Below are 21808 nucleotides of genomic sequence, written 5' to 3'. Positions count from 1 at the left end.
TTCAATAATGTTTATTCAATAATGCTTATAAGTTTTGAGCAGAAGCTTTGGTTTTATTTATTTATTTGAGCGACTGGGTTAATTCAAACTCAGTTCTTGGAGAACCTTGATAAAGATGATGATCAAGTTAAGGAAAATCAGGATCAGTTTCTTGAAAGAGTTCCAGGAAGCAGAATGAAGTAGGCAAGGAAAATCAAGGAAAATTGGTCATTGGTCCCACTTCATAGCAAATCTGTATGCAATGAAATGAAACCCCACGTCTGCCTGCACCATCCTGACAGTGGTTACCTCTGAGCCCATTGTTAAAGCCACTGTGTCAATCCATTTCCTTGACAGCCTCCCTCTTTTTCACGGACTCTTTGCTGTACCAAGCACGGCGTCCTTCTCCAGAGACCAGTACCCCTGGAAACAAGTCCACCGTGCTTGTTACAGCCTCGCCACCCTCGTTTCTAACTGTAACTCCTTCAAAACAAATTTGGTTGTTCTTCTGGCAGTCCATGGTAATTTTAAGATATCTTTTAGAGGATTGAAAATTCAGGAGTTAATAAGAAAGAAAATGACAAATACAGTCCTTAAATGGTTGATCTTAAAAACCTGGTAAATCTTTATCTACTCCCCTCACACCTTTATTTCTTCTTCTCCTCTAAATTCTCATACGTCTTCCCTGTCTTTTAAGTTTTTCCCTTTTCCTTATCTCCCTTTCCCTCCCTTCTCCTTTCTTTCTTAAAAGAACAATTTGATGACTACTTTGGTCATACTTTTATTTCAAGAAGTGATTCTTCTGAACGGAGAAGGAATATTCTAAACTGTAAACAGGTGACTTTGTCTTTTTTTTTGCAGGTTCTGGTTGATAGACTGTCGACAGATCCAGGAATCCGTTACCTTCGCATCGCAAGTGTACAGAGAGATCATCTGTGTACCGTATATGGCCAAGTTTGTAGTGTTTGCCAAGTCACACGATCCCATTGAAGCCAGGTTGAGATGTTTCTGCATGACCGATGATAAAGTGGATAAAACCCTTGAACAGCAAGAAAACTTTGCTGAGGTGGCCAGAAGCAGGGATGTGGAGGTACTGAATTTTCCTAGCAAAGCCTATTCAAACCCACATGTTGTTTATTCCATTATTAACTTGTAATATTGAAAGTAGAGTTTAGCAGATAGAACTGTTAATTTTTTTAAAAAGACCAATCCACATTTTGATCGGTTTGAAGGTCAAGTACCAAATTAGCCAATTTTGACCCATTTAAGCTAATCGGATTGGGGTGGTCTCAGAGCATATGGGGAGGTAAGATGATTTCTTTAAGGATTAGTCTGGAGAAAATTAGGAGTTATTGATAAACTCAAAGCATGTAAATGACCAAAACGGTTTTTAATTTCCGTATTACTTTTTAATAGTAAGGAAATGGTCAGGGAAGCACACCTTGTGATTGTAGGACAGACCAGGCTTTTCTACGGGACGTTTTCTATTGGTATAGGTCTTTGGAGTCAAGTAATCTGACCCTTTAGGATGTCAAAAATGACCCAATCAGGAACGCAAGGATTTAAAAATAGTAGTCCTGTGGGTAGCATCCTAAGTGATAGCGTTAGCTATAAGAATATTCAATGTCACCGTATAATGGAAGATTCTCATTACTAGGCAGAAGAGGGTTTGCTATGAAGTGCTTTGTCCTCCATAAGATAACATGTCAGTGTACTCATGTAATGAATTAGAAGTTTCTAGAAATGTCATCACTTCTTATTGGTGTAAATAAGTCATACGTGAAGCTATTGCATGTTGTGTTTCTCACTCTTTTCGGCCAGGTCTTAGAAGGAAAACCTATCTATGTGGATTGCTTTGGCAACCTGGTGCCGTTAACCAAGAGTGGCCAGCATCACATATTCAGCTTCTTTGCCTTTAAAGAAAATAGGCTTCCTCTCTTTGTCAAGGTAAAGTAAACTTAAAAAATTTTTTTATTATTATCTTTTTTTAAGTCTTTTTTTTTTTTTAAGTCTTGACTGGCCTATGATTTCCTGAGTTTTTGAACTAAGGATTGAAAAAAATCCTTAAAACTCCCCAGTTTTTACATTGTGTCATGTAATGACTTAGCTGGGGGGAAATGATTGCCATTTAAAATCTTGGTATATTTGAAAATCTTATGTCCCATCCCTTTTATGATTGCCCGCACATGATTTTCTTTAACTCTAGCTAAAACAAGGGCATTAGATTAGATTCAATAATATTTTACCAGTATTTAATAGTTCACTTGTTTGAGGAAAAACAAGCACAAAACAGGATTCTTAAATGGTTTTATCAGGAATATGTTTGAAAATCTCTTTTTACAAAGTTTTGCCAGATCTCCAGTGAATATTTTAAATAGCCATTTCCAGTTTGATGTTTTCATCTGATTAGAGAGATATTTTTACAGGTTATCACATTAAACCCTCACAGCCCAGGAATAATGTACTCATTGAAACAGTTATGTAAGTAAACTAGGGTTTGATATTGTGGATTTGCAAAAGTTGTTCTAAATGAGAATTAGAAAAACAAACCAGCAACATTTATGAGTCCAGAGTTACCATTAACAAATGAATTGTATTTTCTCTCTACTTTGAGCATCATCTACTATCTAATTAATATAAATAATGTGCATGAAATGAATAAAGACGATATGTCCTTCCTGTCCAAGGTACGTGATACGACTCAGGAACCTTGCGGACGACTATCATTTATGAAGGAGCCAAAATCCACAAGAGGCCTGGTGCATCAAGCTATTTGCAACTTAAACATCACTCTGCCAATCTATGCAAAGGTATTGTAAGGTCTATTGTGCTACAATTCAGGCAGCATGGGGCTTTATTTTATAAGTCTCTTAAACATAAAGCAAAGAAACTGAATACAACCAGACAGAAGTCAGTATCGATTTCCTGTAAGAAGATTTTTGTCTTTCAATTGAAGAACGGAAAATAGCAGTTCTACCTTTATTTTCTTTCAATGCAAATTTCTAGAAATGCTGCCTGGACATGGAAGAAAGAAAATCGGCTTAAACATTTAACTTCTTGGACCAAGTATTTCCATAAAAACATTGGATTGTTGTTCATGGTTTGGTGAGACAAGGCAGGCATTTGCCCTACCATTTGCTTCTGTTTCCTTCGGATTCACAGGCAGAATAAAACCCCAAAGCAAACTCACTGGCATCAAGTTGACGCCAACTCACAGCAAACCAATAGGACCGGGTAGAATTAGCCTTGTGGTTTTTTTTAAGACTACAACTCTTTCACGGGAGTAGAAAGCCCTGTCGTTCTCCTGCAGAGCAGCTGGGGGCTTCAAACTGTTGACCTTGCTGTGAACAGCCCAACACATAAACACTGCACCATTAAATTTTAAGAAATCACATCATAGTCTATCTTGTAAAAATAATCACCTGCTCATTTGTACTTTCTCGGTTTACAGACATATCCTTACATTGCGAGGAATACTTTTTCTATATTGTATTTTAAAAAGAAAAATTATTTTGATTATTAACCCAAAGTAGGTATACAGATATCACATTCTCTCCAGGTCTCTCCATTAGAGAATTTTTTGTTTATTCTGAGAACATCAAAACAAAAGCTGAATTAAATAAATATTGTTTAGAACTTTGCTTTTAACTATTAACGCTTGCTTTCTTCCCAATATTCCTTTTTAATAGAAAGTCTCCTATGGCAATGTGTAAAAAGGTTGTATTAAATTAGAGTATATGGATTAGACATAGGGGAGGGGCATGAATATGGGCAGGTAAGACGGGGGATAAAGTCTAAATATATTTCAAATGCTAAATCTTGAGTCCATCCATCAGAGAACTTCCTAACCTAAATGTGTTGTCAGGTTGCATGTTTTGCTTAATTCATCAGTGTGGCAGATACTGTGCATAATGTGGAGAATGGCCCACAACATCATGCTAGACACGCACGTTCTTACAAATTGATACAAATAAAAGAATGCATTATGAACACGTGCAGATGTGCATCTTAGTCTCATGAATTAAGATACTATAGTAGACACAGTCACCCAAACGAGCGGACTATCACCTGACTGCAGTAGTGAAGAATATCCTTTAAGGTTTGTGGAGCTGATGCATAATGAATCAGCCAATGCAAGGACCAAATAAGCCCCACAAACAAGCATGTGTCATTGTGGGCAAGACACCTGAGTGATACAGGAAGATGAGTAAGCTTGGTCTCCGACTCCACGAGTTTTCAGTGTGTTGTAACAGAAAACATTCAGTTATCCATCGAATTACCAAGTCAAGACCTCTCCAACACAGAGAGCAGGACAATTTCCCATGTATGAACTCAACCCAAAAAGAAAATGCCAGACGTTTTACACATCGGTTATACGTTAGGATTCAGTAAGTACCCTCCATTATAACAGAAAGGAGTGTCTTGGTGGCACAAATATTTAAGCACTTGACAGTGCGCTAAAAGGTTGGTGGTTCTAGCCCGCTCTCCTGGCAATCTGTTTCTCAGAAGATCAAGTCTCCTGGGCACACAAAGTGTTGTCATGAGCGGCAATTAGCTTGACAGCGACTAGCGGCAGCATCACAATAAAACCCCCAAGGGCTGCCTCTCTACTGAAAGTACTTTCCCCATGGACCCATTCTTGCCTCTGAACACTTGGAGTCCACATCTGCAGTCACTCCTTCTGTAGCCCATGAGTACTTGCAAGGCCATCAAGCCACTGAAAGTGAAGCATTGGGCTGTTGACGTGACCTCTCATATCTGCAATTATATGGTTATGACCTGGTTCTTGCATCTTGAGTCCACAGTCTTTTGCATTGATATCAGTCCTCTTTAATGTTTCTGTCCGTCTTCTTTAACAAGAAGCAAGAGAATTCTGGCAATGTCTGCATATGTGCTTGCCTGCTGACATTTGTTAATAGGGTGTTTACGCTTTACATTTCTTCTAAATATTCTCTACTCTTCTGGCTCTCTTTATTCTATTTTGCATGGCATCTTGGGGCGACAAGGAATCAGAGTCAGATCAAGAACAAGAGGAAGAGGTATGACAGCATCACATGTTAATGGCTGGGTCAGTGCTAAAACCACTAACATGAGCACAGTTAACCTGTATTCGTAGATGGCTCCTACAGTTGTTCTTAGTGAATAAAGGGCCACAATTTTACTGACCTCTCTGAGCCAAAAACGATGAAAATCCCTGTAGTTCATCCATTAAGCTACCATAACTTTATAATATAGAACTCTACTAAAAATGAGCCATGGCTGTAAGATTGGGTCTTTCCAATGTGCCACGCATACTCATCAAGACAGGCCTCTCACAAGCACAATCGCTTAGTAGGGCATACGCTGTTACTGCCCTCATCTCAGATGAAGAAGTAAGTCTCCGAGGAGTGGCCCTGAAATAGCCATTTGAATTCGATCTGCTTCAGAAGTGGCAGCAAGCATGTATTTGTTTCCCATATAAAGATCTGGGAATTCCCAACCAGTATAAGGCATAAATTTTAAAATATCAAAAATGTCCTCCTGCTTACCTACTAACGCATCCGTTTTTAAGATAGACAAATGTAATTGTTACCTGTTGGACTGGAATGGTTTCATATATACCAGGTTCTTGTTTTAATATTATTATGGTGCATTTAGAATACAAAAATATACAAAGAATAACTATCATATGTCACCTTTCCTTCACCACTGCGCTTAAAATATGAGGCATTATTCGTTCCGAAGACAACTCTGAATTCACTTTTTTTTATGGAGCAGGACAAGGAGAGGAGGGATTTGTACACGTGCAATAGACGCTATTAACAATGATAACCGTCTCCCTTCTAGAAAGAGCAGTTTATGAAACCAACTTTTCTATTCTCCCAAATGCTTCCCCCTCCCCACTGGCTGCCTTATTTTTCTTTTGAGTATTTTCAGGAAATACTCAGGGACACAAGTATGTTCCGTTTTCTCACTTTCCTTTTCAGGATTTGAGGCGCTGGCACACTCGTAGGGCGGCAGACTATGAAGCTGCAGTGTTTCCTCTTAACAAATGGTGTTTGTCCTGCCCTTCTTTTTCTCATGAAAAGCATCACTGTTTAGTCCCTAGTTCTCTGCCTTCCTGGCATTTCCCCAGTCCATGTAGACATGTCATGTCTACTTTGACCTGGGCCCTACCTTCACAGGACTCATGGTAGAAAGGACTGTCAACACATAGTGTCTAGAAATCAAAATTGCCTCCAAGTTAAGAAAAGAATCAAAGTACCTCAGAAAGAACTATAGTCAATTACTCTCTTTTCTAGCTTGTGGTATCACCGTCCTGTGTCTAATGATGAATTTAGGAGTTTAGTGTGCACGTCAGGGGTGCTGAGACACTCATTGTAATCATTTCAATTTATGTATGTTTTCTTGCAGATCGATATGACATCAGAAAAAAGTAAGATTTTAACTAAAATTGAGTTTGTTCGAAAGCTGGCTACAGTAACGCATGAATTAGGATGCAAGCTAGTTGTCCTTACTAATAACCATAACGTATTATATTGATATATTATCCTTATTAATGATTAATATATATATTTAAAAGCAGCTTGGCCAGTTAAATTATGAACATATCTACTCTGTGAGCTAATTATCAAAAATATGCAATGATTATTCATCTAAGCATTCACTTTCTTTTGACATCCCTGTTAACCCTGCTATTGCCGTTATGCTTGTTTAAGAACCCCATCCTACCGTTCTTGTCCCATTGTTAGCATAACATGATCATCTCATTTTTTTAAGCATTGACATCGCAGTATCACTTTTGACACCGACTTCTCTAGAGCATCATTAATTACGTGTGATACACCTAAATTCAAAAAGTGATACTGTTTACTAGTCTGCAGCCAATGCTAACCCCCTACCCAGCCCTCCTTCACACTTTTTACTGTGGTGAAGTATAACTGACAACCTTAGGGCGGATGCCTCCAAAGCTGTATGTGGAAAATTTCCTGGAAAAAGAAAATTAGGAGCCCCAAATGAAACCTTCCTAGATGACAGGATTACCCCACTAGTATGTTTTCATAGGGCGAGTTTTTGATTATTATTCAACCCCTGAAGAAAATCCAGTACACGGGGAACTGGTTTTTAAAGGTCTATACCTTTAAAGACCTTAGAATCATTTCCGTTTTGTTACATTCAATTAACAGTTTGTTGGCCACTTCCAAATGATTCTTTAACTTCTTGTACATATTTCTTGTTTTTATTTCCTACATGTTTTAGAACAATAGAAAATTTATTTTTTAATGTTTGTTCACTTTAAGATATATTCTCATTTATTGTATTTTAAGGTGGTATTCCAAAGAGGGGGAAATGGAGAGTTATGTTTAATATGGTCACCTGAACCCTTACGAGATGTATTAGTCTGAGTTGACTAGAGAAACAAATTCATAGACACTCATATGTGTATAAGAAAGAAAGAGCTTTCTATACAAGAACAATTGAATATTGAGAACACATCCCAGCCCAGTCCACATCCAGTCCATAAGTTTGATATTAACCCATATGTCTGATACTAGTCCATAATTCCTCTTCAGACTCATGCAACACATGCAATGATAATGAATGCAGAATGCTCACAGGCTGGTGGGTAGAAGGTCTTGTGGATCCAGTGGCGGTAGAGGCATCTCAATGCTGACGCGGGTCTCCATGTGTCTCCTCTAGCTCTCTGAGTATCTCAGCAGCAGTAAGGGAAGGCAGACAGCGAGCATGTCCCACCTCCAGGGAGGAAGAAGAAGTTCCCAGAATCCTCAGGAGAAGGTCATGCCCATACAGAGGCATGATTGGCTATGACCTGATTGACAGGCTAGACTCCACTCCTTTGCTCAAGTTGACAGGAGATTATGTAACTGCCACAGGAAGATAATCAGAGGGATTTCTAGGGCCTCAAAAAAAAAAAACAACAAATTTACTGCCGTCGAGTCAATGCCAACTCATAAGGACAGGGCAGACTAGAACTGTGCTGACTATAAGATAGGGTAGAACTGCCCCTGTTACTTTCACAAACTGTAACTCTTTACAGGAGTAGAAAGTCTCATCTTTCCCTCAAGGAGTGGCTTGTGGCTTAGAACAGTCAACCTCAATGTTAGCAGCCCAACATGGAACCATTATACCACCAGATCTATCATAAGTTTATTTATTACCAAATTATTAGAATGCTTTCAGTTGATAAATAAAAAAACCAACTCAGTCTGTGCTGACTTATCCAGTCCATGCTGATTTACAGCGACCCCCCCCCCACCCCATGGGTTTCTGAGACTGTAACTGTTTACAGGAGTAGAAAGCCCATTTGTTCTCCTCTGATGCTGCTGGTGGTTTTGAATTGCTGACCATGAAGATCTCAACCCAACATGTAACCCTATACCACCAGGACACCTTTCAATTGAAGCTCTCCCTATTTTAATATTCAGTTATTCAGATCACAAGTACTTCAAACTCTGAAGGTTTTCGTGAATAAATCTGTGTTAATATAAATTACATATTGATACATGCATAGTCCCAAATTATACCTTCTCACCAAATGGTGCTTCTCTCTAAAGGAGACACTTTTGTATAGATGACAGATTAGCATTGCCCTCATTGAACCTTTTATGCCTAGAATAGATTTTATTTCACCCCCCTACTTTCATCTTCAGGATTCCTGCATTTAAATGACCTTTTCCTTTGCTCCCCAGGTACATGCAACCTAGAAGAAATTACAAACTAATCTCATTTTTTTAAAAAGCTACATTGTGCTCGCTTCGGCAGCATGGCCCCTGTGCAAGGATGACACGCAAATTCGTGAAGTGTTCCATATTAAAAAAAAAAAAGGTTACATTGATATGATGCCCATTAGTCTCCTCAGTCATTCGAGATGTTGTAAATGTTAACAAAGTTTCAGGTATAGACTTCTATTTGGTTTCTAGTTAAGGAAAAAAAAACACAATTTATTAAATAATCTTCATCGAGGCATAAAATTATCGCTACAAAAGCTCTCGTTTGAAGGACTCTGGCCTAACGTCTTTTTCAGGAGTAAAGCCAAAAGGAGTCTGTCTGGTTTTCCTTCCCCGCCCTTCATGGGTAGATGCCTCCACTCCTAATCCCATCAAATGGACCACAGATACCGGGGGCTTCACGAAGTTCACGGAGAAATGGAACTAAACGATATGGGATTTTTCCATGCTGTTTTTGAAAACCCCTCCCAGTAGCGTCCATATTGGCTTGTAGAGAAATGAATACGCTTCACCACAGTAATGGTTTACATATTCTTTCTGATTTGTTACCATCCTCCTGCCAGCGCTTCGAAGCAAGGCCCCAGCCCCAGCAGTTTACTCCGCCTTTGCTTTGCATGGAAATAACTTGGCTTACATAAACTGCGTGTGTGTCCCTGTGTGACTGTCTCCGGTTTGGGTTGCCATGCATTGTGTTTTAACTTTGGACTCACGTATAAGTTTAGTCCCGAGGGTTGTTTTTGTTGTCCTTTCTTTTCCTTCATTTCCCTCCCTGGTCTGTCCATTCTCTGTGTACACAAGGAGGTTGCTCCAGGCAAGGGCCACGCCTCGCAGCACCAGACTCTGTTTCCTTGTCAGGTGTGAATTTCCCTTAGATGAAAGGCCAGTCAGTGCCAGCAGCTGAGCAGACACGCGCTCATTGGTTCCCCCACGTATTGGCGGCTCGCAGGTGTTACGCTCTGATTGTTTACAACTGAAACGTGCATGTCCATCGTAAGAAAGGATGCTGTCACGTTGCTGCTACTCACTGGCTTTCTCCTAGAGGAAATCGACTCTGCAGTTTCTAATGCTCTCTTTCTCCTCCGCCTCCCCCCCCCCATATTTTCTTTTATTTTTATGTTTTTGAACATTGATACGTAACATCTTAACAATCTTGAGATACCTGTGTGATTTCACTGCGTTCTTTTGTTGTTTTGATTTGTGACGTTTCTTGCGTGCGTGTGGGATCTGGGCTTTTGTGAAGAGCTTTGTTGTACGTGTGGATGTGCTCCAGTGAGAAAATTAAGCAAGTTATTTCCTGCTCATTTTTCCTTCTCAGTTTATTTTTTATTTTCCGTTAGCCTTGCTTTGCTCGTGTACCCTGAGACCCTGCGGATCCACCATTCCCAGCCCATTCTGTTGCCCCTCCCACCGGCAGGAAAAAGACTGTCGTTTCAGTCCTGCTTACATTTGCCAATATCCTTTTTGATCTCCCTTTTACTTTCAATGTTTTTACATCCACATCAAAGATGATGAGACAGAATCTACAGAAACATCTGTCCTGAAAAGTCACCTGGTTAATGACGTTCCTGTCCTAGCGAGCCCGGATTTGCTCTCCGAAGTTTCTGAGATGAAACAAGATTTGATCAAAATGACCGCCATCTTGACCACTGACGTGTCTGATAAGACAGGCTCTATGAAGGTGAAGGAGCTGGTCAAGGCCGCCGAGGAAGAGCCAGGAGAGCCTTTTGAAATCGTTGAAAGAGTTAAAGAGGACTTAGAGAAAGTAGATGCCATCCTGAGAGGCGGGACCTGCACGGGGGAGGAAGGCAGTGTGCAGAGGTCCGAGTCTGGGAGGGGGCTGGTGGACGAGGAATGGGTGATTGTCAGTGAGGAAGAAATAGAAGAGGCTAAGCAAAAGGCACCGTTAGAAATTCAGGAATATCCATGTGTAGAAATTAGATTAGAAAAAGAGGCCAAAGTTAAGGTAGAGAAAGACTCAACTGGGTTAGTGAATTATCTTCTCGATGATCTCAGTTCCCACGCAAATCACCACAAAGTACCACCTCAGGCAGTCCCCGAGGTGCCCGGGGAGCGGAGGAAGCCTCCCTCCCCGGCTGTTAGCAAGAGCTCCTCCAAGAATGAGGGGAAAGGGGCCGCCCCACCGGAGGCAGAGAGCAAGCAGGAGCCACACAAACCAAGCCTGGGGATCAAGAAGCCCCTGAGAAGGAAGTTAAAAGAAAAACAGAAACAGAAAGAGGAAAGTGTACAAGCTGGTGCAGATAAAACCCAACTTACAAAGGGGAGTTCAGAAGAATCGTTAGATGAAGACTCAGGCTTAGCCCCGGAAGCTCTCCCCGCTGCTCAGGCCACGTCTCCTTTGGTAGAAGAGACTCCCATAGGCTCCATAAAGGACAAGGTCAAGGCCCTTCAGAAACGAGTGGAGGATGAGCAGAAAGGTCGAAGCAAGTTGCCCGTCAGAGTCAAAGGCAAAGAGGAGGTACCCAAAAAGACCACCCACCGGGGACACCCAGCTGCATCGCCCTCTCTGAAGCCTGCACTGGTATCTCCCTCCTCTAGGACAGAAAGGCACACTTCTGCAAAAACCGAAAAGCATCCTCCTGTGTCATCGTCGGGGAGGACGGACAGACACTCCCCTGTGTCCCCCTCTGCAAAAACGGAAAGACATCCACCCGCCTCTTCATCCAGTAAAACCGAGAAACACTCCCCCGGCTCGCCTTCTACAAAAGCAGAAAGACACTCCCCAGGGTCACCATCTACAAAGACAGAGAGACACCCACCTATGTCACCGGCAGCAGGCAAGACAGACAAACGCCCTCCAGCATCCCCCTCCGGGAAAACAGACAGACATCCTCCAGTCTCACCAGGGAGAACCGAGAAACGACTGCCCGTATCACCCTCAGGAAGAACGGAAAAGCACCTGCCTGTCTCAGCATCTGGGAAAGCCGACAAGCACCTGCCTGTCTCCCCTTCAGGTAAGACCGACAAGCAGCCGCCTGTCTCCCCCACCTCAAAAACAGAACGAATTGAAGAGACAATGTCTGTCCGGGAACTGATGAAAGCCTTCCAGTCAGGTCAGGACCCATCGAAACATAAGACTGGGCTCTTTGAGCACAAATCGGCAAAACAGCGGCTTCCACAAGAAAAAGGCAAAGCTCGCGTGGAAAAAGAAAAGGGCCAGATATTATTAACCCAGAGGGAAATCCAGAAAACCGAGACGCAGACAATCAAACGAGGCCAGCGATCCTCAACGACGGGAGCTGCAGAGGCCAAGCGAGGGCTTCGTACTTCCTCTCTAGGGCTTAAGAAGGAAGATGTCCTTGTAGACAAGGAGAAAGTGTTCAGCCCCAAAACACCGGAGCCTCTTCCATCAGCACCCCAAGAAGAAAGCCTTAAAGAAAGTGAGGTCCCCAAAGAGAAGATGGCTGACGAACAAGGGGAAATGGAGCTCCAGATCAGCCCCGACCGGAAAACCTCCACTGACTTTTCTGCTGCCATTAAGCAAGAGTTGGAAGACAATGACAAATACCAACAATTCCGCCTGAATGAAGAGCCTGGAAAGGCCCAGCTTCACTTAGATCAAGTACTCACTAGCCCTTTCAACACAACATTCCCGCTAGATTCAATGAACGACGAGCTCCGCCCTGCACTCTCCGTACAGAGCCATGTTTTCGACGGCAGTTCTGAGAGCCTAAAGCAGGAGGGGATAGCAAATTCCCCATGCGGCAGCCTGATGGAAGGGACCCCTCAGGTGAGTTCGGAAGAAAGTTATAAGCATGAGGGCCTGGCAGAGACTCCCGAGACAAGCCCAGAAAGCCTCTCTTTCTCACCAAAGAAAAGTGACCAACCAATTGGAGACACAAAGGAAACTCCCAAGTTAGAAGCACCGACAGCCACTGGTTCCGGAAAAGAAGCTCCCACCACCAAAGACATCAGCGATGGCTCTGGAGAGCAACGGGCTGCAGTCCCTGAGAGCACAGATCTCTCTGTCGATAGCGTTCTAGAGGAGACCCCCTTAGGCCCTCCCAAAGACACAAGCCCCCAACGAGATGATTGCCTTGGCAGGGGGAGTGTGTCCTCAGCAGAAGAAACATCCAAAGGACCAATTGAGCAAGCAGCATCCTGGGATGAAGGTCAACTTACAAGTGGTGGTATAGCCCAGGAAACACACACTGATACTGAGGTTCAGGAACCCACAAGTGCTGCACCCCCAGAGGAGACAAAGACCCCAGCGCTGCCCCAGGCTTCTGTGAAATCAGACTCAGGGACTGAATGGAAGCCTCAGGGAGTGAGTCGCAGTCCTCAAGGGTTAGAACTTGCACTTCCTAGCCGGGACAGCGAAGTTCTCAGCCCTATGGCTGATGAATCGTTAGCAGTCAGCCACAAAGACTCTCTGGAAGCCAGCCCCGTGCTGGAAGATAATTCTTCACACAAGACTCCCGATTCCCTGGAACCAAGTCCTCTGAAAGAATCCCCTTGCCGTGACTCTCTGGAAAGCAGCCCTGTTGAACCAAAGATGAAGGCTGGCATTCTTCCAAGCCACTTTCCTCTTCCCGCAGCGATCACCAAAGCAGAACTGATGACGGAGGTGACCTCCATGCGCTCCCGGCTGCTCCGAGACCCTGACGGCAGTGCTGAGGATGACAGCCTGGAGCAAACTTCCCTCATGGAGAGCTCCGGGAAGAGCCCCCTTTCTCCCGATACCCCCAGCTCGGAAGAAATTAGCTATGAGGTCACGCCCAAAGCCACAGATGCAAATACACCCAAGCCAGCTGTGATTCATGAATGTGCAGAGGAGGATGACTCTGAAAATGGGGAGAAGAAGAAGTTCACCCCCGAAGAGGAAATGTTTAAAATGGTAACCAAAATCAAAATGTTTGATGAACTTGAACAAGAAGCAAAGCACAAAAGGGACTGTAAGAGAGAACCCAGGCAAGAAGAATCTTCGTCCTCTGATCCAGACGCTGACTGTTCGGCAGACCCGGAAGAACCAAAGCGCCTGGACAAGGGAGGGGATGCAGCTGATGTCCCCGTGGTAGTGACCTCAGAGAGCCGAAAGGCTTCTTCTTCCTCCGAAAGTGAACCTGAGCTGACCCAGCTGAAGAAGGGCGTTGACTCAGGCCTATTAGCCGAACCAGTTATTCGAGTACAACCTCCTTCGCCACTTCCATCTAGTATGGATTCCAATTCCAGTCCCGAAGAAGTACAATTCCAACCCATAGTTTCCAAACAATACACGTTTAAGATGAGCGAAGAGATTCCAGAAGAGTCAGGTAAATGGGCGGAAGAAAACGACTATGAGTCCTCTTTGCCTGAAGACGGCCCTTGCATTTCCACGGATGGTGCAGATAGGGCTTATGATGAGCTAAACAGAGACCGCGACCAGTCTGAGATCTGCGATGGCCATGGCTGTGAGGCTGTCCGTGCCAGCGGCTCGCGTGCTCCCGTCCGCTCAGGCCTCCAGAGTTCACCTAGCGACGATGCTGACGCGCAGCTGCTCGGCCATGAAGAATCCGCAGCTCTTGAAGACAGTCACAAAATAGACACGGAAGATGAAGAGCTGGACGGCTCGAAAGTGGGATCTCTGCGAGTCGAATGCTCCAGCGAAAGCTCTTCCTCTCTGTCCTCTCTGACTCCCGGTCCGATCCCTGAAGGAAAAGAACTGGATGAGGAGGTCCCCGCCCCATCTTCTGCCATAAAAACTGAGGTCTCAACCAGCGACCGCCCTGTTGAGAGAACAGAAGGTTCGATGGAAGGGTCGTCCCATACGATTCTACATGCTCACTTCTCCGTGGAGGATCCAATGACGGACCCCGCTGACATGGATGCACTCGATGACCCTCAAGTCACAAGCCCGTATGAAAATGTTCCTTCTCAACCCTTTTTCTCAAGTGCAGAAAGCAAAGCCCACACGGATGTGAGCCACACCACAGACTTGCACGCTTGTGAGGTTTATTCCCCCACCATCACGTCCCCTGCGGAAAGCGCAGTCAGCAAAAGCCCCTCGAGTGAAGCGATTTCAAGCAAGCGATCTACTTTGGAGAGCCAGGGCATGGAAATAGACACAGAACCAGAAAGTTCCATGTGGGGAGAGGAGTCAGCTCACGCTGCTTCCCCCTTAGCGCCTGCTATGCCGAACGCGCCGCCCGTCGCAGGTGGACAGATCAGCAAAGTCATTATCACCAAAACCGATGTGGACGCGGATGCCTGGAGTGAAATCCGTGAAGATGATGAAGCCTTTGAGGCTCGAGTCAAGGAAGAAGAACAAAAGATCTTTGGTTTGATGGTGGACAGACAATCGCAAGGCACCACACCGGACACGACTCCCGCGCGGACCCCAACTGAAGAAGGCACCCCAACAAGTGAACAAAATCCGTTTCTCTTCCAGGAAGGAAAGCTGTTTGAGATGACCCGAAGTGGGGCCATTGACATGACCAAGAGGTCCTATGGGGATGAGAGTTTCCACTTTTTCCAAATCGGACAGGAATCCAGGGAAGAGATCCTCTCTGCAGACATAAAAGAAGGGGTGCCTCAGGGTGAGCCCCCACAGCTGGGGCCATCAACTGAGCCACAAGCACTTTCAGAATCAAAAGACACAGATGAAGGTGAAGCTAGCTTATTTCCGACTGACGTGAGTGAGGAAGCAGATGAAATACCTGCCCATGATGCTCCAGGTGACTCCCAAATAGGGCTGCCAGCCTCTATTGAAACATCCACACCAGAGACCACTTCTTCAGGGGTCCAGGCTATCCCCGCCAGGCAAGCGAGTGACCCACCTCCTATGTCCAGCCTGGAGCAGACATCGTACCCGGATTCCTCTGCACCACCGATGCAAGTTCAGTTAGATTTTTCCACAGTGACCAGATCTGTCTACTCCGACCGAGATGATGATTCTCCCGATTCTTCCCCAGAGGAACAAAAATCCGTGATCGAAATCCCTACTGCACCCATGGAGAATGTGCCTTCTACGGAAAACAAATCCAAGATACCTGTCAGGACTCTGCCTGCTTCAACACCAGCAGCCTCATCTGCAGAGAGCGAGGGTGCCCATGCTGGAGACGTTCTGCCCAGTGAGGATGATGAAAGTAAGGAGGAGGAAACAAAACCAAAGTCCAAAATCCCAATCAAAGCCCCCAGCCAAAAAGCCGAGCAGCAGCTTCCACCCCTGGACCCCTCTCTCCTGAAGTCAGAGGCTCCTCAGGGAATGGACATGACCATCAGAGTCCCTGAGAGTAGGAGCAAATCAGAATCAGATGCTGGTCCTTTGGGCTCAATCCCCAAATCTCCAGAAAACCCTAGGAGTCACACTGAGGCAGACACAGAGACCAGAGAGAAGGCCGGGGAGCTGGAGTTAGAATCAGAAGAAGGGGCCACGAGACCCAAGGTCTTTTCCTCTCGATTGCCAGTGAAGAGCAGAAACGCCATGTCTTCCTGCAGAGGGAGCGTGAGCCCCACCAAAGAAAGTAAGGAGCATTTCTTTGACCTTTACAGAAACTCCATAGAATTTTTTGAGGAGATTAGCGATGAGGCTTCCAAATTAGTGGATCGACTGACCCAGTCAGAGAGGGAGCAGGAGTTAGTGTCTGATGATGAGAGCAGTAGTGCCCTGGAAGTTTCAGTCATTGAAAATCTGCCAACCGTTGAGACCGAGCACTCTGTTCCCGAGGACATCTTTGACACAAGGCCCATTTGGGATGAGTCCATTGAGACTCTGATTGAACGCATCCCTGATGAAAATGGCCATGACCATGTTGAAGGTATTTGCCGGCCACCGGGATTCCCTGTGCTACGCATGTCATAAAATTGGTATAGTTTTTTTTTGGGGTCTTTTGTTTTTTCTTCTTGGTTTGTTTCATTTGGTACTTTGTGTCTCATTTTCTTTAAGCTTTCTGTGGTGGTAAATGTGTTTGTGTAAGCCTTTTATGTTTTGTGCTTTCTTTGTGTACTCTTGTCTATGAAAACAGTCTCAAGATTGAGTAATGAGAATGCTTATGGAACACATAAACATGATCAACCGGCAACGGTGGTTTTTTGCCTCTTTCTAGGCCCTGCACGTCAAGCCATGCAAGCTTTGAGTTGTGTTGTTCTGGTCTCCCAGGCGTCGCCTCGGACGCAGCACTCTGGTTTAGCCCCATGAGTGCACTGACATTCTTTGTAAGATGAGGAGTCCTCTTCCGGCTCCTGTGAACCTTAATTTGTATTTACAGTTTTGTAATCACTAGGAAGCCATTTGCTTGAGAAGATTTCACCTATCAAATTCCAGGTGTGGAATTTGGATCTGTTTTTTAAATGAGAAAGGTTGGATTTCAGATGCCATTGGTAAACCCTTTAAGCAAGCAAACAGAAGGTAAAAATATATATACATGGTTTTATGTGGTCGATGAATGGAGACTTCCCATTACATGCCACAGACAACACAAATTCAAGCTTTGCACATTTTTAGTTGACTGTAAAGGGATGGCTTCCCTTGGAATTCTAGAAAAGAAAACCATCGGTGGCTTTGAGAAGTAGTCTCTGGTCTTCCAGTTTCTCTCCAATAAAGACTAATACTCAATTTCATTTATTAAAACAAAATAATTGCATGACACTGTGATAAAAAATGCTGCCCATCAGGTAATGGGGGCTGGAAACTGATAGTCTGTTGAAGCAAATAAGTCTTTCAAGCTCGTGGAAACTGTACCCCAAGTACATAGGTAGCTGGATCCTACTATAATGCACACATACCAAATATGAGGAGGCTTCAAAAGCTCCATGGAAAAAAATTCCATTTTCTTTTCATTCCAAGTGTTTCCCGTGGACTTTCCACGCCTTTTCATACACAGGCTGTTATCACCCCTTCCCTCCAGGCTACTGGGATCAGGGCAAATGTCTCTGACCACGCTGCCTATGCCTCCTGGGGGTTTTGAGGCTGAACATCTTTAGTGGAGCAGAAAGCCTGATTCTCCCACTCAATAAGACTTGGGTGGTTTTAATTGACCCTGCTCAAGCTCTGGAATGAATACTGGAGGTGTTTCCATTCAAATTTGTCTTGGAATTGATCTATACCTCCATGGTTAAAAATAATGAGACTTCATAAAAAAGCCAATATTCACTCTGAAAACTCAAGAAGAGTTTTGTAAGATTATTAGGAATCCACAACTTAAATTATGGTCAGTGATTACAATAGACAATCCAAATTTTTTTTTAAACCCACTTGTTTTCATTGAGTTGATTCTGACTCAGACTAGTCTTGATTAAAGAGATATGGAAGCGATGGTTTTCGTGATTCATTTTAGATTTATTCCCCATCCCATCCCAGAAATTAGCCCAACACATCACTGAATATGAACTATAAAGTAAGCTAATCTGTGCTACTATGAAACTCTTGGACAAGTGACTTCGTTGCTTGGAATCAGTCCTGTGACTCCTCTCCTGCCATAGACAACCTTTGGCCATTCTCTTTCTGACCTTCAATAGATCCACAGGATGAGCAGGAACGGATCGAGGAAAGACTGGCTTATATTGCTGATCACCTTGGCTTCAGCTGGACAGGTAAAATGAATATGACCCATTTTTCTAACAAAATTGTTTGGTTTAAATGATATAGTTGGATCAATTAAATATTATTACAAATGTAAAAGGTTGGTTCCCGCCCCCCCTTCTCTGGAGAAGATGCACCAACTTGTGAAACAAGTAGTAAAGTAAGAATTAGAAAATTCAGACTCTGTATTGTGTGTGGCCCAAGGCTAGAGTGTTAGTCTGGGTTGACTAGAGAAACAAATTCATAGACACTCATATGTATATATAAGAAAGAGCTTTATATACAGTAGCAATTGAATATTGAGAAAACATCCCAGTCGAATCCAGATCAAGTCTATAAGTCTGATATTAGCCAATATGTCCTCACAAACAATGATGCTGAGTGCAGGATGGGAAGTCTTGTGGATCCACTGGCAGTGGAAGCATAATAGTGCTGCCATGCATCTCCATGTGGCTCCTTCAGCTCCTTCAGCTCTGGATCCATCAGTGTGCTTCCATGTGGCTCATTGTCAGTAATATCTCCCAGGGAGTAAGCATGTGTCCCACTGCTAGTGAGCTATTTATCTCCTTAGCACCTCCAAATGAGGTCATCAAGCTGTGAACTAATTGACAGGCTAACCCCCACCTCTTCACTCTTCAGTCTCAAATTGACAACAGATTATGTAACCTAGTACAGCTAGTATTTCAGTCTCTCTGGAATTTGGAATAATAGCACTTTAGATATGGAGATTTTGCAAAGACACTATCACTATTTGATAATTATATATATCAAAACTTTGGGGATGTAATTATGTTTCACAACTACCTTTAACAAAATTTTCAAGAATGGTGATTGTATTTGACATTTCACTAGGACTTTTTATTTGGATACCTTATATCAGATATCTTCATATGTAAAGAATGTTAAATATCTTTTGCTGACTGTTGAAACATATAATAATGAGATGCTTCACTACTTTTTGAAGAAACAAGAATGTTTTATTTGAGTAAAATGAATTATTGACTCAATGTGGGTTATTTACAGATCATGAATGATAGATTTTAAAAGATATACTTCATTATATATTACTTGTGATTTAACACATTAAAATAGGTTTGCCAATTTGGCTTCCTTTATATTACTTAGACCTATTTAGTTGAGGCAAACAATATGATGGGAATAAATATTTTTTTCAGTTTCTAGAAGACTTTGGTGATGAATAGGAGCTGTTTAATATTTCTACAGTATGCATGTACTATTAATTTTATTGGTAGCCATTATTAATGGATATTTAGATTATTTCTGTTATCAAAGAGAAATATACTTATCCAGTACTATGGTTTTGTGAGTATATACATATATACTGAGTTAAAGAAATTTCTTTCCATTTTGAAAGATACGAACAAATGGAACCTCAAAAGATCCTCTCATATCTACATACAACACAGTGTGTCAACATTCATGTAGAATTTTAATGGAAATAGAAAAGACAGAACTTTGTGGCTTCTTCCCAAGTCAGCCAGTGCTTTCCTAATCCTTTTGTTCATGTGACAGTAAGTCAAATAAAGAAAGTTTCTCCAACCACTGCAGGTGTATCCATTATTTTCCAAAGAACTCAGAATCAGGACTAATTTAAGTCACCATTGTCAGTGAGAAATTGAGGAGGCTTCCCGTGGAGCATTTCAGCTAGGGCAACTGGGACATGGCGACCTTGGATGGTCCCACGGCCCAGCAAGAGAACCCTACCCCGGAGTAGTGGATGTGGGTTGAGGCCTTTTTGAACCCCAGCTCAAGGTTTATTTCCCCCAGTTTGGTGCTGTTTCAAGACTCAAATTGTCCAGAAGTAAAAAGACTGGAAATAGCAAAGGCTCTGCCTTTGTGGAGTTTGAGTCAGATGATGTTGCCAAGATAGTTGCTGAAACAATGAACCTTTTTGGTGTAAGACTCTTAAGTGTGATTTTTAAAAATCATTTTATTGGGGGCTCATAGAACTCTTATCACAATCTATACGTACATCAATTGTGTAAAGCACATTTGTACATTCATTGCCCTCATCATTCTCAAAACATTTGCTCTCCACCTAAGCCCCTGGCATCAGATCCTCATTTTCCCCCTCCCTTCCTGTTGCCCCCTTCCTCATAAACCCTTGATAATTTATAAATTATTATTTTGTCATATCTTACACTGTCCGACATCTCCCTTCACCCACTTTTCTGTGGTACGTTCCCCAGGAAGGAGGTTATATGTAGATCCTTATAATCGGTTCCCCCTCTGTACCTCATCCTCCCTTCACCTTCCCGGTATCACCACTTTCATCACTGGTCCTGCAGGGATCATCTGTCCTAGATGCCCTGTGTTTCCAGTTCCTATCTGTACCACTGTGCATCCTCTGATCTAGCCAGATTTTTAAGGTAGAATTGGGATCATGATGGGGGGGGGGGGGGAGCATTTAGGAACTAGAGGAGAGTTGTATGTTTCATTGTTGCTGCATTGCACCCTGACTGACTCATCTCCTCCCCTAGACCCTTCTGTAAGGGATGTCCAGTGGCCTACAAATGGGCTGTGGGTCCCCATCCCACACTCCTCACCTCATTCACTATGATATGAATTTTTGTTCTTTGATGCTTGATACTTGTCCCTTCGACACCCCGTGATCACACAGGTTGGTGTGCTTCTTCCAGGTGGACTTTGTTGCATCTGAGCCAGATGGTTTAAGTATGATTTTATGCCATCTGAAAAAGTCCATGGAGAACTTTTCAAAGACGGGGCTATTCCATTTTCAAAGCCATCCCATCTAGCAGTGAAATGGTATAATTAGAAACGGACACTTCAGAGAAAGCTCTGGAAGGAGAAGTGATTTAAAAACAAAGACAAATTGCTCAGGAAGAAGCTAAAAAAGGAATAGTTGATAGTTTTCCCCTATTGATTTTACCAAAAAAGAAAAACCAAAATGCTTTAAACAGTGATCTTCAGAACTCTATGAATAGCCAGGGCTCCACCCCAGTGTGTACACCGTCATAATTGGAAAGGCGAAAGTCTGAAGTGACTGAATTCAATGACCATGAAGATCATGAAATCATTCTCAAACAGCCTGCAGTTGATGCCAAGGGAGAAATTCAAGAGACTCAGCCACCACCTTCCAAAGTCAGGGGGGAAAAGAAGATGAAAAGCAAATAGTGACTGAATGCATTATATAGCTTTTGAAAAATGGGCAAGTTTGATACCAGGTCTGGGTGCAATAAGATGCAGATATTGGCACGATTTGTGAAGGACCAGGACCGGGACCAGGGCCAATCCCGCAAATACAGCAGATGACTGCTCACCGCCCCTTGCTGAACTACAGGGTTCTGGCAGTGGCCTGCTCATGCCGCCTCTTCAGCCAGCTAATTTTGTTTTGGCTTCATATTTCCTAGTTCTCTGTCATTTATATTCAAACAGTGACTAGAAAATACACCTCCTATCGTCACTAAAATAAAAGGGAGAAATTGTTTGTATCCAGACATTATCAATATCAGTTTTCTATTACCTTTCATCTTGGACTATGAAGATATGCTAATTGTAATACAGTCTTTTGCATTGTGGAATAAGTCTGCTTGAATATAAT

At 43.1% G+C, this 21808-nt stretch overlaps 1 protein-coding gene and 1 pseudogene across 14 annotated transcripts in view; both read left to right on the top strand.

The window, feature by feature from the left end:
• The window catches only part of ANK2 (ankyrin 2), a 648733-nt gene that overhangs the window by 607007 nt on the left and 19918 nt on the right, over positions 1-21808 (top strand). For 9 of the 14 annotated variants that reach the window (XM_075543900.1, XM_075543894.1, XM_075543902.1 and 6 more), the window contains 6 exons: positions 841-1069; positions 1801-1926; positions 2667-2789; positions 4986-5018; positions 6373-6394; positions 18162-18236. In XM_075543900.1, the coding sequence (XP_075400015.1) occupies positions 841-1069; positions 1801-1926; positions 2667-2789; positions 4986-5018; positions 6373-6394; positions 18162-18236 (608 nt within the window). Of the gene's footprint in view, positions 1-840; positions 1070-1800; positions 1927-2666; positions 2790-4985; positions 5019-6372; positions 6395-10213; positions 16463-18161; positions 18237-21808 lie in introns of all 14 variants that reach the window. The other 5 variants (XM_075543904.1, XM_075543898.1, XM_075543903.1 and 2 more) reach the window with 2 other exon arrangements.
• LOC142443068 (MKI67 FHA domain-interacting nucleolar phosphoprotein-like) lies at positions 19907-21381 on the top strand (annotated as a pseudogene).

This window comes from Tenrec ecaudatus, chromosome 3 (assembly GCF_050624435.1).
Source record: "Tenrec ecaudatus isolate mTenEca1 chromosome 3, mTenEca1.hap1, whole genome shotgun sequence".
Taxonomy (NCBI): domain Eukaryota; kingdom Metazoa; phylum Chordata; class Mammalia; order Afrosoricida; family Tenrecidae; genus Tenrec; species Tenrec ecaudatus.
Note: the sequence above shows the minus strand (reverse complement) of the source record. Positions and strands in the feature narration are given on the sequence as shown.